Genomic DNA, 13,180 nt, shown 5'->3' with positions numbered 1-13,180 from the left:
ACGAGATAACTCAGCGGCTCGGAAAAGTAGCACATTGCGATCAAGTTTTTTTTTGAACATTTTCGTAAAGAACAGCCTTCCTGGCCTGTGGGCTGTGGCCTTATCTAACGCGTTTTCTTTTTCTTCGTTGAAGCTTCTTTGACTCCAGGCTTGTCGCCGGAGACCAGTTGAGAAACAAAGTCTGGTGCCTGGCTCATAGACTCATACTCCTACAAGCCAGGATTTGCAACACAAGCAGTCAAGCACCGTATGCAGCAACTTTAACCGTACGTCCGTACCTTATTACACACTCTAGGACATACTGATATCAATAAGAAGAAAACACAGTACTCCATTTAAGCGCTTGGCTCAGATTTCCTGCGTCTGTCTCCAACTCCGAGATGATATGTAACATGCCAACCAGTGCAGGTCTCTGCACAGCCCATAGAGCTGCAATGTCTTGGGCCTAGAACATCTGCTGCCCTACCAATATTTTCTTCTCCTTGAGGAAACAAACTCCCCATTACAAAGCCCCATCCCCCACTCATTGTTTTAGCATCGAACGAGGCATCAACATTCTCAGTTTATAGCATTCAGCTGGGGGAGCTTTCGGCTTTCCACTGGGCAGACATCTCCTTCACAACTTGTTGGTACTCACTCACTCAGCTTTTCTAACACAATCAGATGACATGCAACAGAGCTACAGGCTTCATTCAGCACCGGTTGCCATTCTTTCCCCTGCATTGGCTTTTATTCGTGCCAACAACCATCTCAATAGAAGCAAGAAAACTGAGCTGCACACCATGTTCCAACGCATATAATGTTCCCCTGCACTGGCTTCTATTCGTTCCAACGCATTGTTACAATCCTTTACATTTGAAGAAAAAGGTGGCCACAATCCTCATCCATCCTTATGCGCACCGGGCATATAATGTCTAATTGCACACCCCATCTTGCTAAAAATTTCTCCTCGCTAGTAGGCACCGGACGCTGAGGCATTCCTCCCTAATTCCTGCTCCCGGTTCTCGATAGCCAGCTTGTAGGCAGATCTTTGAGTATTTGGATACTTAGATGCTAAACTTTAGTAGTGTCACGTCGGATGTTCGGATGCTAATTAGGATGACTAAACATGAGCTAATTATAAAACTAATTGTAGAATCCTCTACAATCCTATGCTAATTCGCGAGATGAATCTATTAAGCCTAATTAATCTGTAATTAGCAAATGATTACTGTAGCACCACATTATCAAATCATGGACTAATTAGGTTTAATAGATTCATCTCGTGAATTAGACTCCATCCGTGCAATTAGTTCTGTAATTAGCCTATGTTTAATACTCCTAACTAGCCTCAAACATCCGATGGGACAGGTTCAAACTTTACAGGTGTATCCGCTAAGAAAAGGCCTGCGCAGGCCAATCCTGTATCTCAGTGACTGTTCGGCTTATGAGACTTTCTTCTGCATCCACCGGCCACACAGTGTCTCTGACCAGCTCTACATTCCATCCACCAGAAATAGCCTTCTTGTACTGCCTTTTGTAATACATGGATCAGACCAAATATTAACGCAATTCCCGTCCGTAGCCCTCCATATTAGACCATCATTGAACAACTCAAGACCATGCAGAATTCTTCTTCTCGAATACGAAATACCCCTGCGCGATGAGCATTCTTCTTCTCATCTATGGAGCACGTGAATCATGGTCAAGCAACTGCGTGTTGTATTAGTTGGGCTGAGTAGACTCATTCATTCTTGCAGGCCGCATCTAAGGCCCATATGAGCTTGTTCGGTACCAACTAACCCGAGCCGCCCAACTAATCCGGCCCATCTTCCGATATTTTCTAGCCCATGTTTGTTTGTTTGTTGGTAAAAGCTAGCCTGACGAGATGTCGCCCCCGCAGGCCCGCATGGAGAAGCGTCGGGTGCTGATCAAGTAAGCTTCCTAATACCACTCAAGCCTAATATTTTGGTCATAACTATGCTGCTGATGTTAGATCCTAGAACTGCATAGGAAAGAACTTTAGAAAAGCTAGTGAAACGTGAATGCATATTGGCTTTATATAGGCCGAAAGAAAGTGAATGCATCAGTGATCAGTTGATCGTAGCTCAGTAGCTGTGAACATGAGTGAGTTGTTAGCAGCTGTGATGCAAATTAGTGCTCTTTAAAACGTTGCATTCAACCAATTGTTGTACATCCTCCAATTTTAAATATATGACATCTAGGACAACCTAATTATTTAGTTCATTTTTTAATCAATTCCTAACATATTGCATATCTAAAAATAGAGGGCATAGTATAATAGCGGAAAAAGAAATATAAACTCCACATATCTCTTCATTCTTTGTTTCATGGGAGACTTATCAATCTATATAGTGAGGAGGCTCGAACAAATGCATTTAGGGAGATATAGTGGTAGTGGAAAATATGATGGGCTAGCTACAATCTCCCTACGGTCGATTCTAGCTTGCTCCGCTCAAACAAGTGACCCGCTTCGCTTTGGTGTTTGCGCCACAGTCCCCAGATTGGTTATTGTAGCAACTAAATGTAGATGAAAGAACCAACACCTATTCTTAATGCCGGAACCGTATACCTTGTCAGTTCTTAGGTTTCTGAATGTGATAATCTGTTTCTTTCTTGCTGCTGATCCTGAAGCACATGCTTGAATTGAACAGGGCCATCGAAGCACCGATCGAGCTTGTAGGTTTTCTTCAGATATTGGAAAATATTCCAGGTGTTTGCATCATCCAATGCATACAGCCTTTAGTTCTTATTACAACATTACATATCATAATGGAAAGAAGTGAGATACTTCATGAGACTTCAGAGTACTCCATATATAGATGAGATTTCATTTGTAAGTTGAAACATAATGTAATGCTCAAGATGTTGAGACTGAGTCATTGTCCAAGAAATATTCACGTTATGCTCCAAAAATTGATCGACTGGCCTGATCTGAGACGACAACTGCCCTTACTACACAAAACTAATACTTGTGAATAAAAAACTGAACAAATGTGCACTAGGAAAACATCTTAATCTGCCGTATCTCTGTTTGATTTGGTATAAGTCTCTTTTACTGAAGAAACAACGAATGTTTACATTTTTTTCGGGGGGACATATGTTTACATTTACCCAACCAGATACCCTAGCAAAGCTATTAGTTCGTAGAGTAACTTTCACACATCTTGGCAAAAGGGGAACTACAAAGATTGCACCATCTTGTCGTGTCATTTGACCTGTTTATCTTATATGTTTAATAGGCAAGCTGGGATGGATGGTGGTCCTACCGAAAGCCATGTACACTAGCCTAATATATTTGCGAGGCAAATCCTGGATAGAAATGCTTAAGGAGCATACTGGAGGAGTTGTAGATGAGTAGGACGATAGCGAGAACATGCCGGCTTTATATCCACCAAAAGATAGCTAGCAGGGGGTAACCTCCTGATTCCCTCCGTTCCAAGTTATAAGTCATTTTAACTTTCTTAAAGAGTCAAAACATCTCAAATTTGATCAAATTTATACAATAAAGTACTAATATTCATGATATCAAATAAGTACCATTAATTTTTTTTATTAATAATATTTTCATAATATATCTATTCGGTGCCATAAACCTTTGTGATCCTCTCTATAATTTTGGTCAAACATAAAATGGTTTGACTCTTCAAAAAAGTTGAAATGACTTATAATTTGGAATGGAAGGAGTAGTGAGAATAAGACAACAATAATGTAGCTACGAACATGATTGCATTTACATTTCCAGCCCTCATCATGCATGTGAGGAAATTGATACTCTTCAATAGTTTTGCATGCAGAGTTGCATACATTGTTGCTGGTGTTGTTTTTAATGTATTGCTAACATTGGAGAACAGAAAACGACTTTTAAGAGCCTAAATCCTATTCCCTTTCTGGCTTCACTAATGTACGATGGAGGCTTACAACAAATAAATTCAAGTGTTCATCAAGAGGTGTACAATACTAAACAAAATGCTTATTGTAATATGACTCTACACATTCGTTTGTCATGGATCTATTTAGCACCATGAAATTAAGATAGATTTAATTCCATAGTTGGTAACATCAACCGCACAAGATAATTTGTCTACCACAGATCAATTTCGTAGGACTTATGTTTACAGTTGAGAATGTCCTGTCCAATGGTTCACCTAATTAGAGGGGGTTTCACTTCTTGCAAGCTGAATTCTCATGAATTCTGATCATCTATATCTCTCGGCTGAATATTGATCGAGCCTTGTTCATCTAGATGCGTTGAACCTGGTTCATCTCTTGGCAGGCGAGTAGAGGAATATTGAGGCAATACAAAATAGAATAGATGATGTAGGATTGATGAGAGGACATAGTGTAATGTGTACACAACTCCCGGCCCTTATTCGAATCAATCAAGTACTGCTCTGCTTCTTTTCGCTACCAAACCAAGCGATTAACCTACTTGCTTATCGGAATCACACCCTGTCCCTGACGTATCGACTTCGACACCCCCTTCACCAAAGATCATAGTACTACTCCAAGTACATTTTCGTCCTTTATGTTTCCTAAGGAATCGCTTGGTGTATTTGTATGCATGCGTGCAGTACAGCCTATTAGGATGAATCCAATGACAAATCATGCTTCTATTTACTCTGCCTTGAAAAAAAAATCCGATGTTGGAATTTTAACAAGAAAAGTATATCGTCGCTTCCCAATACGTCCAAAGTCTAGTACCATTGTCATATAAGAATGAGATCATCTGCAATTGGTATGTCTGCGACTTAGTCACTGACATGTGGATCCGGATCCACATGTCACCCAACTCCAGAGGGATTAACAGCAGTCACTAACGTGTGGGTCCGGATCCACACGTCACCCGACTGCAAAGGATCCATCTCCATCGTATACCGCTGAGGGGGCAAATATATCTCGGAGGCAAATCCTAAGGGCTCCTTTGGGAACTCAGAACCCCGAGGGGATCCCGCTATTTTCCCTGGGTCAGAAGCCCACGCGGGCATTTCACCACGGGCCGAATCGCCTCCTCATTTGGGAGCCCATCGGACGGGGAGGCCAGACCACATCCGCGAGTTTTCCCCGGGGCGAGCCGTCCTCACCTCGAGGCTCCTGGCGGCGCAACCCCCTCCGCGTCACGCATCCAGGCGCCCCCCCCCCTCCGCGTCCGCATCCCCATCCTTGCCTGTGCTCATCCGCCGCCGCCGCCGCCGTGCTCCCCCGTGCCGCTGACGACCGCATCGCGCCGCCGCCCCCCGTGCCGCTGGCGACCTGCGAGCGGCGTCCGTGCGGCTCCCCTGTTCCTGCACCTCCCCGTCGTGGCGTCGCCCGTGCGGCTTGTCGTCGCCTCCCCGTCGTCTCCCCATCCCCACGCCGGCTCGATCTTCGCTGGAGATCTGCTCCGTGACTGCCCCCACCTCCGGTGATTGCTTCGTGGCTCCGTGACTGCTCCGTGGCTCCGTGACTGCTCCGTGACTCCGTGCTACCTTGCCTCATCCTCCGGTGAGTCTTCCTGTTCTAATTCCAAGATCTGTACATAGATTGCTTTGACTTCATATTGCAAGAACAAGTAGGACTGAAGATCTGGGTTCCAGCTCGGCACCAGATCAATCGCTTTGATGCGGATAATAAGATCTGGGTGCCAGCTCAGCACCAGATCAATCGCTTCCTGGTCGACTAGTTCCATTTGTGTTCTGATTGGTCCTTAAGGGGGGGTGTATGTTAATTCAATTGCTGTGCGCAAATTTTGGAGCTGAACTGTTAATGTTTGGCTGCCATTTTCTTTATTAATCTTTGGAAGCGCGAGCTAGCAATTCCATCAGTGACTTCGATCGTGGTATGTAGCTTTCAGGTTCTGCTTTCTCATCAGCATGTTGTTTTGTAGTTCTTGGTTTATTGCCGTTCGAACATTTTGGGAGAAAGCTCAGAGACCTCGAGGCTTGGATACTGTTGTCATTTGTAACATTACCGAGAAGACGTGGATTTGGGTGCATAGTATTTTTTTAACGAAAAGGTAGATAACATTGGCAATCCAATTTTTTAAGGTGTAAATTTGGAGAATGTTCGAGATTGCAGTACTGTCTGTCAGGTTGGTTCGTTTTCTTGGCAATTATTTGCCGTTTGCATTTCGAGCTACCTTGCTGTGTTGGAACTTAATACCAATGTGCATGTGTACTATTTGCTGTCACTTTCTTTTATAGAAAAGATGTTTTCTTGCAATATTTCCTTATCTTTTTGTCGGCCATTTTTTGTCATTGTCATGATTAAGAGCATATCCAACAGCTCGTCTGTCTATACCCTATTACAGTACTACAGACTTATAGCATGTACGGTGCTTCAACCCTCCATTGCCTTGCTGCCCCTAGATTGGAGCACTGAGCACTGATTGCAATATTCATCTGTAGTTTTGCCACCATTGTCGACAACACCCAATGGGATTTCCCTTTTACATTCAGAAGGCAATGCCGATACAAAAAAATGATTTATGGAGTTTAATGGAAGGAAACAATCAATGTCTAAACTGAAAGCTTCTGTTGATATCATCCACATTGCATTTGAGTATAATTTGTATATCATCAGTATAGATACTGCTTCTCCAAATGATGTTGTGGCAGCAGTATAATTTAGTATTTATCTTTTTATGGATCTCACTGTTGGTGCATTGTACATGTATTTATTCCATCATCTAGAATTTTCCTCCATCATCTTGTTCATTGTGATCGTTTGTTCTTCCTTGTGATCGAATTTATTGGATCTGATCGAGTTGCACTTCCTTTTTAGTTCTAGCTTCCAGGATTGAAGTGTGCCCCGTTCTTGATTTTACTGTTGGTCCCTTCAACAATGCTGAATGCATGCTCGATCTATCCAGTTGTTGGTGTTTTGTTGGTTCAGCCCCATTTCTGCACTACTTACATACCCCAACAATTAACATTAGTTAGGAAAGTTTGACTAAATTTTGCTAGTATATAGTTCTTTAATTTGTCACAACTATTGCATGATTTATATTATATAGTTTCTTTGTCCCAAGGCCACTGGTGCAGTACTGCCATTTTCAGCTATAAGGTCTGGACTCACTTTTGTGTGAGATCTATAGATTCTTGTGTATTTCAGCTATAGTCGAACTTATAAGTGCTGCATAAACAAATTGATGTTGGTATATATTAACTATTTCGTTAGAATATTGACAGTATGCATTGTCCTCTTTTTTCTAGACCATATGCATTTGAGTAACATAGTTTACTTGCCTTACCATATACATACATATAGATAATGGAATCTTGGGAGGATGAAGTTAGGAGATTCATGCTAGAGGAGGAAGAAGAGGATGACGAACTATTCCTAGTTATGGTTCCTGCTCTTCAGCAGTGTTTATATGAGGAGAAAAGGTCGGAGCATACCTCAACTCTGCCTGGTGCTGAAAAGGTCATACAAATCTTGGAAGGCCACGAAAATTGGTGCAAAGTGGAGTTCAGAATGGAACCTGAGATATTTAGAGTTATAGCAAATTATCTTAGAGTGGAGAACTTATTACGTGACACCCGTGGTGTTAGAGTTGAGGAGCAGCTAGGAATGTTTATGTTCATGCTCTCTCATAATGCAAGCACCGATAGGCTAAAAAAAGAATTCCAACATAGTGGTGAGACAATTCATAGGAAAATAATAGAGTTCTTCGATATAATTCCAGCATTGACTCATAGATTCTTGAAGCTCCCAAATGTGAGTCATACACATGTGAAGATTGCATCAGACTCTCGCTTTATGCCTTTCTTCCAGAACTGCATTGGGGCCATTGATGGCACTCATGTTCCTATCACCATTGCACAAGAAAGAGCCGCTCCCTACAGAAATAGGAAGGGAACCTTGTCACAGAACGTCATGTGTGTATGTGACTTTGATTTAAATTTTACTTTTATCTCGTGTGGTTGGGAAGGATCTGCATCCGATGCAGGGGTCTTACGGTCTGCACGTGCGAAGGGTTTTCATGTTCCTGTGGGGAAGTTCTACCTTGTAGATGGTGGATACGCAAATACTTCCTCATGCATTGCTCCATACCGAGGAGTTAGATATCATCTGAGTGAGTTTAGGAGACATGGAAATCAGTATGCAAATTATAAAGAATTGTTCAACCACCGGCATGCACAGCTACGCAATCATATTGAAAGGGCCTTTGGTGTGCTAAAAAAGCGGTTTCCAATCCTGAAAGTTGGGACATTTCATCCAATAGAGAATCAAATTAAAATTCCAGCAGCAGCTGCAGTATTTCATAATCTCATTAGAAAGCTATAATGGGGATGAAGGGTGGCTAGATCACCAACCAAATAATATCAACCCATCTGATTATGTTGAGTTGCGAGAGGGGGATAACAACTATCCAAATGAATTGCAATCAAATGCAGGAAGCACCCTACGAGACCAAATTGCTCTTCAGATGTGGGCTGCCCATAATAATTAGGTGAAGCATAAATGTTTTCATGACAGCTTGTATTGTTTTTTTTACTTCATTGCTTATTTCTGTATTATTTTTATGACAACCTTTATCTAATCTTGTTTATTTCTTGCAGCCATGTCAACGGAAAGAGCTACGTGGAGCTACACGTATGAGAAGGGACTTGTGGATATTCTGAAAGAGCTTGCCAACGTCCCAATGTTTAAGGGACAAAATGGGTGGACTGCTGAAGGTTGGAGGAATATCACAAATAAATTCAATGATATGTTTCCAACGACACATTTCACGAAGCAACAAGTGCAAGAAAAGGAGAAAGAGCTAAAAGGAAACTATAAGATAATAAAAGAAGCGAGGAAAAGTGGTGTTGGCTGGAATGACACTTTGGGTATGATCATTGCAGAACCAAAAGGATGGGAAAAGTTGATTAAGGTTAGGTCTCTTAAATGGAGAATCAACTTTATATAACAACCCTTTATATAACAGCTAACCTTTATACAAACCATCTAATCATATTTTTTTTGTTGTACTTCAATAGGATAACCACAAAGTTGCCAAGTTCCGTAAGAAGCCATTTCCTTTATTTAACAGCTTGGAATTATTGTATGAAGGTAATGCTTTCATCTTGTTGTTCATTGCCTCTGTTCTTGTTTTAGTGCTATGGTGTGGATGGTGCTTTAGAGAGTCACTTCATTGTAGATTATGTTCCTAGTTTGAACTCTCGCTATTGTAGATGCTAAGATGTTGATATTGTTACCTTGATTATTTGTTTAATAGGAAGTGTGGCCACAGGGGATTTAAATTTTACATCAATTCAGCCACCACCGCAAAGAACTGAACCCACTCCCCGTAACAGTGAGCTGCCAACTGAACCCACTCCCCAGACAAGTATCTCAGAGCAAAGCAATCATAGCATGGCATCTATTGATAGAAATCTACTCAGTTTTGGACTTGGTGGTGTAGAAAGCATAGAAGTTCAATCTGCTCCAGCTAGTCGTAATTCAGAGGACCAAGATGTTACCGGTGGAAAGAAACGCAAGCAAAGTCAGATGGCTGCAAAACTTGGGGATTACATTGACTTTAGAAAGGATCAAATTGGAAAAACTCTAGAAAAGTTAGAAGAGAAGAGAAGACGTGAAGAAGACTACTCAATTGAGAAATGTATTGACATTGTGGATGCCATGGAAGGGCTATCGGATGAACAAAAAGCTGATGCAAATGAAGTTTTTCAAAGTGAAACAAACAGAAAAATATTAGTGGGCACAAAAAACCCAAATGTCCGGCTGATTTGGTTGAAAAAAAAGATTGCTCAGGTATGCTCCCTTTCCCTTTGCTCAGGTGTGTTTGTTGGATTAGGCTATTTGAGTCTGATAAGTTAATCTGATCTTTCATCAACAAATTTATAGGAGTGTGGCCATTATATATTACTGTAAGTTGCCACTTCTCCTATTGCCTAGTTGTGCCAGATCTTTGATTTGAGTTCTAGCATGGTTGTGTCTGCTACCTGCTTTCTGTAAACTAGTAGTATGCATGCATAGTAATTTTTAAGTTGTGTTACTTGGCTTACAAATAATACTATATTGGATGATTGCTTCCTGTTTTACGAGCATCAGTTCTTTCCATGTCTAGTCCTGCTAGTTTCACATTCCAACCGACTGGCCTTGCTAGTTTCTAGTCACAGTTTCACATTCCAGCCAGCCGACCTGCACGACGTAGCAGTTTTTCATGACAAGTTGGGGTTGGTACTTGAGTCCACGAAATCTAGGGGTGAACTCAAGTGTCAACTTTGTTGCTGCACAAGTTTGTTGGCTTCATGCTAGTGCGTGGAGAAAATAGGCATGGTTAGTAGGATGTTGTCTAGTCCATTTACCATTTCTGTTACCGTCTTATGTGTGATTTGGGCACAAGCCAAACTAGATTAAGCAGACAACTTAGGAAGCTTGTGAAATATAAAATGCTTACCAAATCATGATAAATTCATACTGTACAATTTTAGGAGATCAGACTAAAATTGTTTATTGTTTACAACTTTTCAATGCTGACTGTTGTTTATTTTTTTTCAGAATCAGTGAACAGTGAATGGTGGAAGAATATGAATAGGAGAAAGCATGTTGGAGGGAAAGTCCTTGGCTTATTTTACTAGCTAAATCTCTTATACAATAATTAGATTATGTGGCCACAGTTAAGTTGAAAGCATTGTAGTTAATTAAGTAGATGCTTAAAACATGCAAAGAGCATCTGTTCATTTAGTCCAGCTGGATGCGAATGTAATTTGGTGATTGATGTTGCTTGTTGACCTTGTAGGCATGTTACGGATTTTATTTATCAAGTTGCTATTTTTTATTTTCTAATTTTCCCCCTAATTTTTAGGTATTTTTGGAGGTATTTTTTAGAAAAGAGATGCTGTTACCTTAGTACCTTAGGACTACTACTGCATGCCATGTATTCTGGGTTAGCACTTTTTTTTTTAAAAAAAAGAAGCATGCAAGAAGACACAGGCAGCCGGAGGCGCACACACAGCTGGACAGGGCAAAAACCCTCCTGCTAGGTTGCCCCCTCGCGTCAGGACCCCAAACAGCAGCGGGGGAGAGGGGGAAGCACTACCCTGCGGTGGAGAGGATTCCAAAATCCAATAATATCCCCGTGGGATCATTTCTTCCCAGGATTAATTAACCCTGGGCTGCCAAATGAAGCCTAAGGCTTCGTTTGGCAACCCTGGGTTCAGCGTGGATTGGGGCCGAAACCACCCCACCCAGGGAGCAGACTCACGCCGGGGTGAGCTCCCCCTCCTGATCCAAAAAGGTATTTGGCTGCGGCGGGGTTGGATTCAACCCAACCCGATCCCCACCAATCCACGTGTGTATCCAGCCTCCCCACCGCATACCGGGAACGAGACGACTCGCTCGCGTCGCGCGCTCGGCCACCTCTCCCTCGCGGCACTGACGGCGTGCCCGACGGCAGCGGACAAGTGCGCCTCCTCCTGCTCCTCTCCCTCCATCTCCTCCTCCGCTTCATCCCCTTCCCGTTCCCCGGCCCTTCTCCTCATTCCCTTTTTTCTTGTTAGGGTTCGTCAAGCAGCGGCGTTGACTGCTGCTACTCCCGCACCGGCCTTGATTCGGACGGCGGCAGCTCCTCCAGGTGCCTATCCCCCCACCCCTCCCTCTCCTCTTGGTAGGTAAATCCCATGTTCCTGTGCGGTGCTAGATCCGCGAGGAGACAGGAGAGGGTTCTTTCTAATTTCTATTCGTGTAGCTTTTTATTCGTGTGCTGCTTAGTTGTGTAGTTATTTCAATGCTCAAGCAAGCAAAACAGAATTTGAGAAGTCCTGATAGGTACTGAGATCAACTATCCTTGAGCAAACATATTGAAACACACTCATTTTATAGAAAAATCCCTTGTGTGGTTTTTTTTTAATATTCTACAGCTTAATCGCATCAGCTTAATCTCATTTGTCCCCTTTGAATCGGCATTTGTATCTTTAATGCACCATGTATGATTTATTGGAACATAATTTCTATTATACTTCTGTTCTTTAACTACGAAATTTGTGTTGGATGCCGGTAACAGGAAGTGATTTGTGCCTAAATATAATGAGGATCTCGTCTTGAAAGTTTATCTGTACTAGCTAATTCAAGACCCATTCAAGATGGCATTAACATATTAACTATAGTTACATAAGCACAAACACAATGGAGAGTCGGACCAATGATGCCTATCCCTTTTGCTAATATTTGCTTGTGTCCTTTTCCACCTTATTTCTTGTGGTTTCTTAGTAATACTTCTAAATAGGTGCTTCTAGCACTTCCACTTGATCACACGTTCTCTTCTAATTCCAGCATTTTAGGTAGATTAGCAACTTAAGTTTATTTTTAACTGAATACTGCTCTATTCCAGGGCAGCGGGTGCACCAGGGGTCCTCATCACCATGCTGTCTAGAAGCATTACCTGCAGATTATATTGTAAGAGCTTTATTTATTGCTAGTTGTGCTTGTGCATCCTGTAGTTTTTCTTGTCATGGCTTCTACTTCTAGCATTAAAATCACAAGACCCAATGTTACCAGAAATTACAGTTATGTGGCTGTCCATGTTGTTTTCAAAGTTAATTTCTTAGCTATTAGTGGCAAGGTACCATTCTCTATGAGCTTTTCTATTCTATTCTATATATTCCTGCTTTTGGTTTTCTTCACAAACTTATGTGAAATGTGCATGTTCTTAGTTATAAAAATACATACTATTTATTTTGCAGAAAAATGGATTCAACAGTGGAGGATCTAGTTAGGAAAAGGACGAAGGATGATGATGAAATAATGCTCATTATCTTATTACCTGCCATGTACCTTTTAAGTTATCAATGGAGGGAGGGAAAAGGGAGCTAGGCACTGTAATCCGCTGATCCTACAGACTCTCTGTGCAGTTTTGTGGAGTTACAGTGGGTCCCTAACTAGCATAGTGTAAATGGTCTAAAAAAAACTAGCATAGTGTAAATTCGACGGTCCTACTGATGCATGTTTAATTTCTGTTTCTATGTACTCAGCTTTAAATCTGTGAAAGATATACGTTGGAGTTGAAAACCTGTGGAAGATGATTGTGAAAGCTATCATACTTTTTCAAGAAAGTGGGTTGTTAGATGTACTGATTTCAAGACCGACAGCTATGATTTTTTTCAATATATGATCTAGCTTGCAACTTTATGTAAGCTGTACTGTTACGTCTGAACATTCTGCTATGAGAAGGTTGTCCTATTCTGCTATCATG

At 41.7% G+C, this 13,180-nt stretch overlaps 2 protein-coding genes and 1 long non-coding RNA gene across 4 annotated transcripts; all 3 read left to right on the top strand.

Annotated features, from left to right (window-relative positions):
* Window positions 1-5,128: 5,128 nt before the first annotated feature.
* Window positions 5,129-10,768, top strand: LOC117836524 (uncharacterized). 2 transcript variants are annotated; one of them, XM_034715976.2, is made up of 6 exons: window positions 5,129-5,484; window positions 8,379-8,434; window positions 8,544-8,857; window positions 8,964-9,036; window positions 9,203-9,738; window positions 10,489-10,768. In XM_034715976.2, exons 3-6 carry the CDS (start codon window positions 8,546-8,548, stop codon window positions 10,495-10,497), a joined length of 930 nt encoding a protein of 309 aa, XP_034571867.1. In that variant the 5' UTR covers window positions 5,129-5,484; window positions 8,379-8,434; window positions 8,544-8,545; the 3' UTR covers window positions 10,498-10,768. The 2 variants fall into 2 exon arrangements, with proteins under 2 accessions (XP_034571867.1, XP_072147384.1); XM_072291283.1 differs by lacking the exon at window positions 8,379-8,434.
* LOC117836523 (protein ANTAGONIST OF LIKE HETEROCHROMATIN PROTEIN 1-like) lies at window positions 6,048-8,415 on the top strand. Its single transcript, XM_034715973.2, has 2 exons — window positions 6,048-6,070; window positions 7,249-8,415. Exon 2 carries the CDS (start codon window positions 7,252-7,254, stop codon window positions 8,266-8,268), a length of 1,017 nt encoding a protein of 338 aa, XP_034571864.1. The 5' UTR covers window positions 6,048-6,070; window positions 7,249-7,251; the 3' UTR covers window positions 8,269-8,415.
* A 631-nt stretch (window positions 10,769-11,399) lies between the features above and the next one.
* Window positions 11,400-13,133, top strand: LOC117836525 (uncharacterized). Its single transcript, XR_011897319.1, has 3 exons — window positions 11,400-11,563; window positions 12,320-12,384; window positions 12,672-13,133. It is a non-coding gene; the product is annotated as an uncharacterized lncRNA (long non-coding RNA).
* The last annotated feature ends 47 nt before the right edge of the window (window positions 13,134-13,180 follow it).

This window comes from Setaria viridis, chromosome 9, assembly GCF_005286985.2.
Source record: "Setaria viridis chromosome 9, Setaria_viridis_v4.0, whole genome shotgun sequence".
Classification (NCBI taxonomy): domain Eukaryota; kingdom Viridiplantae; phylum Streptophyta; class Magnoliopsida; order Poales; family Poaceae; genus Setaria; species Setaria viridis.
This window is presented reverse-complemented; position numbering and strand designations above follow the sequence as displayed.

Coding starts and splice junctions, on each gene's coding strand:
- LOC117836524 (XM_072291283.1), top strand. CDS start 8,546: ATGTCAACGGAAAGAGCTACGTGGAGCTACACGTATGAGAAGGGACTT. Junction 8,858..8,963: donor GATGGGAAAAGTTGATTAAG/GTTAGGTCTCTT, acceptor GTACTTCAATAG/GATAACCACAAAGTTGCCAA. Junction 9,037..9,202: donor CTTGGAATTATTGTATGAAG/GTAATGCTTTCA, acceptor TTTGTTTAATAG/GAAGTGTGGCCACAGGGGAT.
- LOC117836523 (XM_034715973.2), top strand. CDS start 7,252: ATGGAATCTTGGGAGGATGAAGTTAGGAGATTCATGCTAGAGGAGGAA.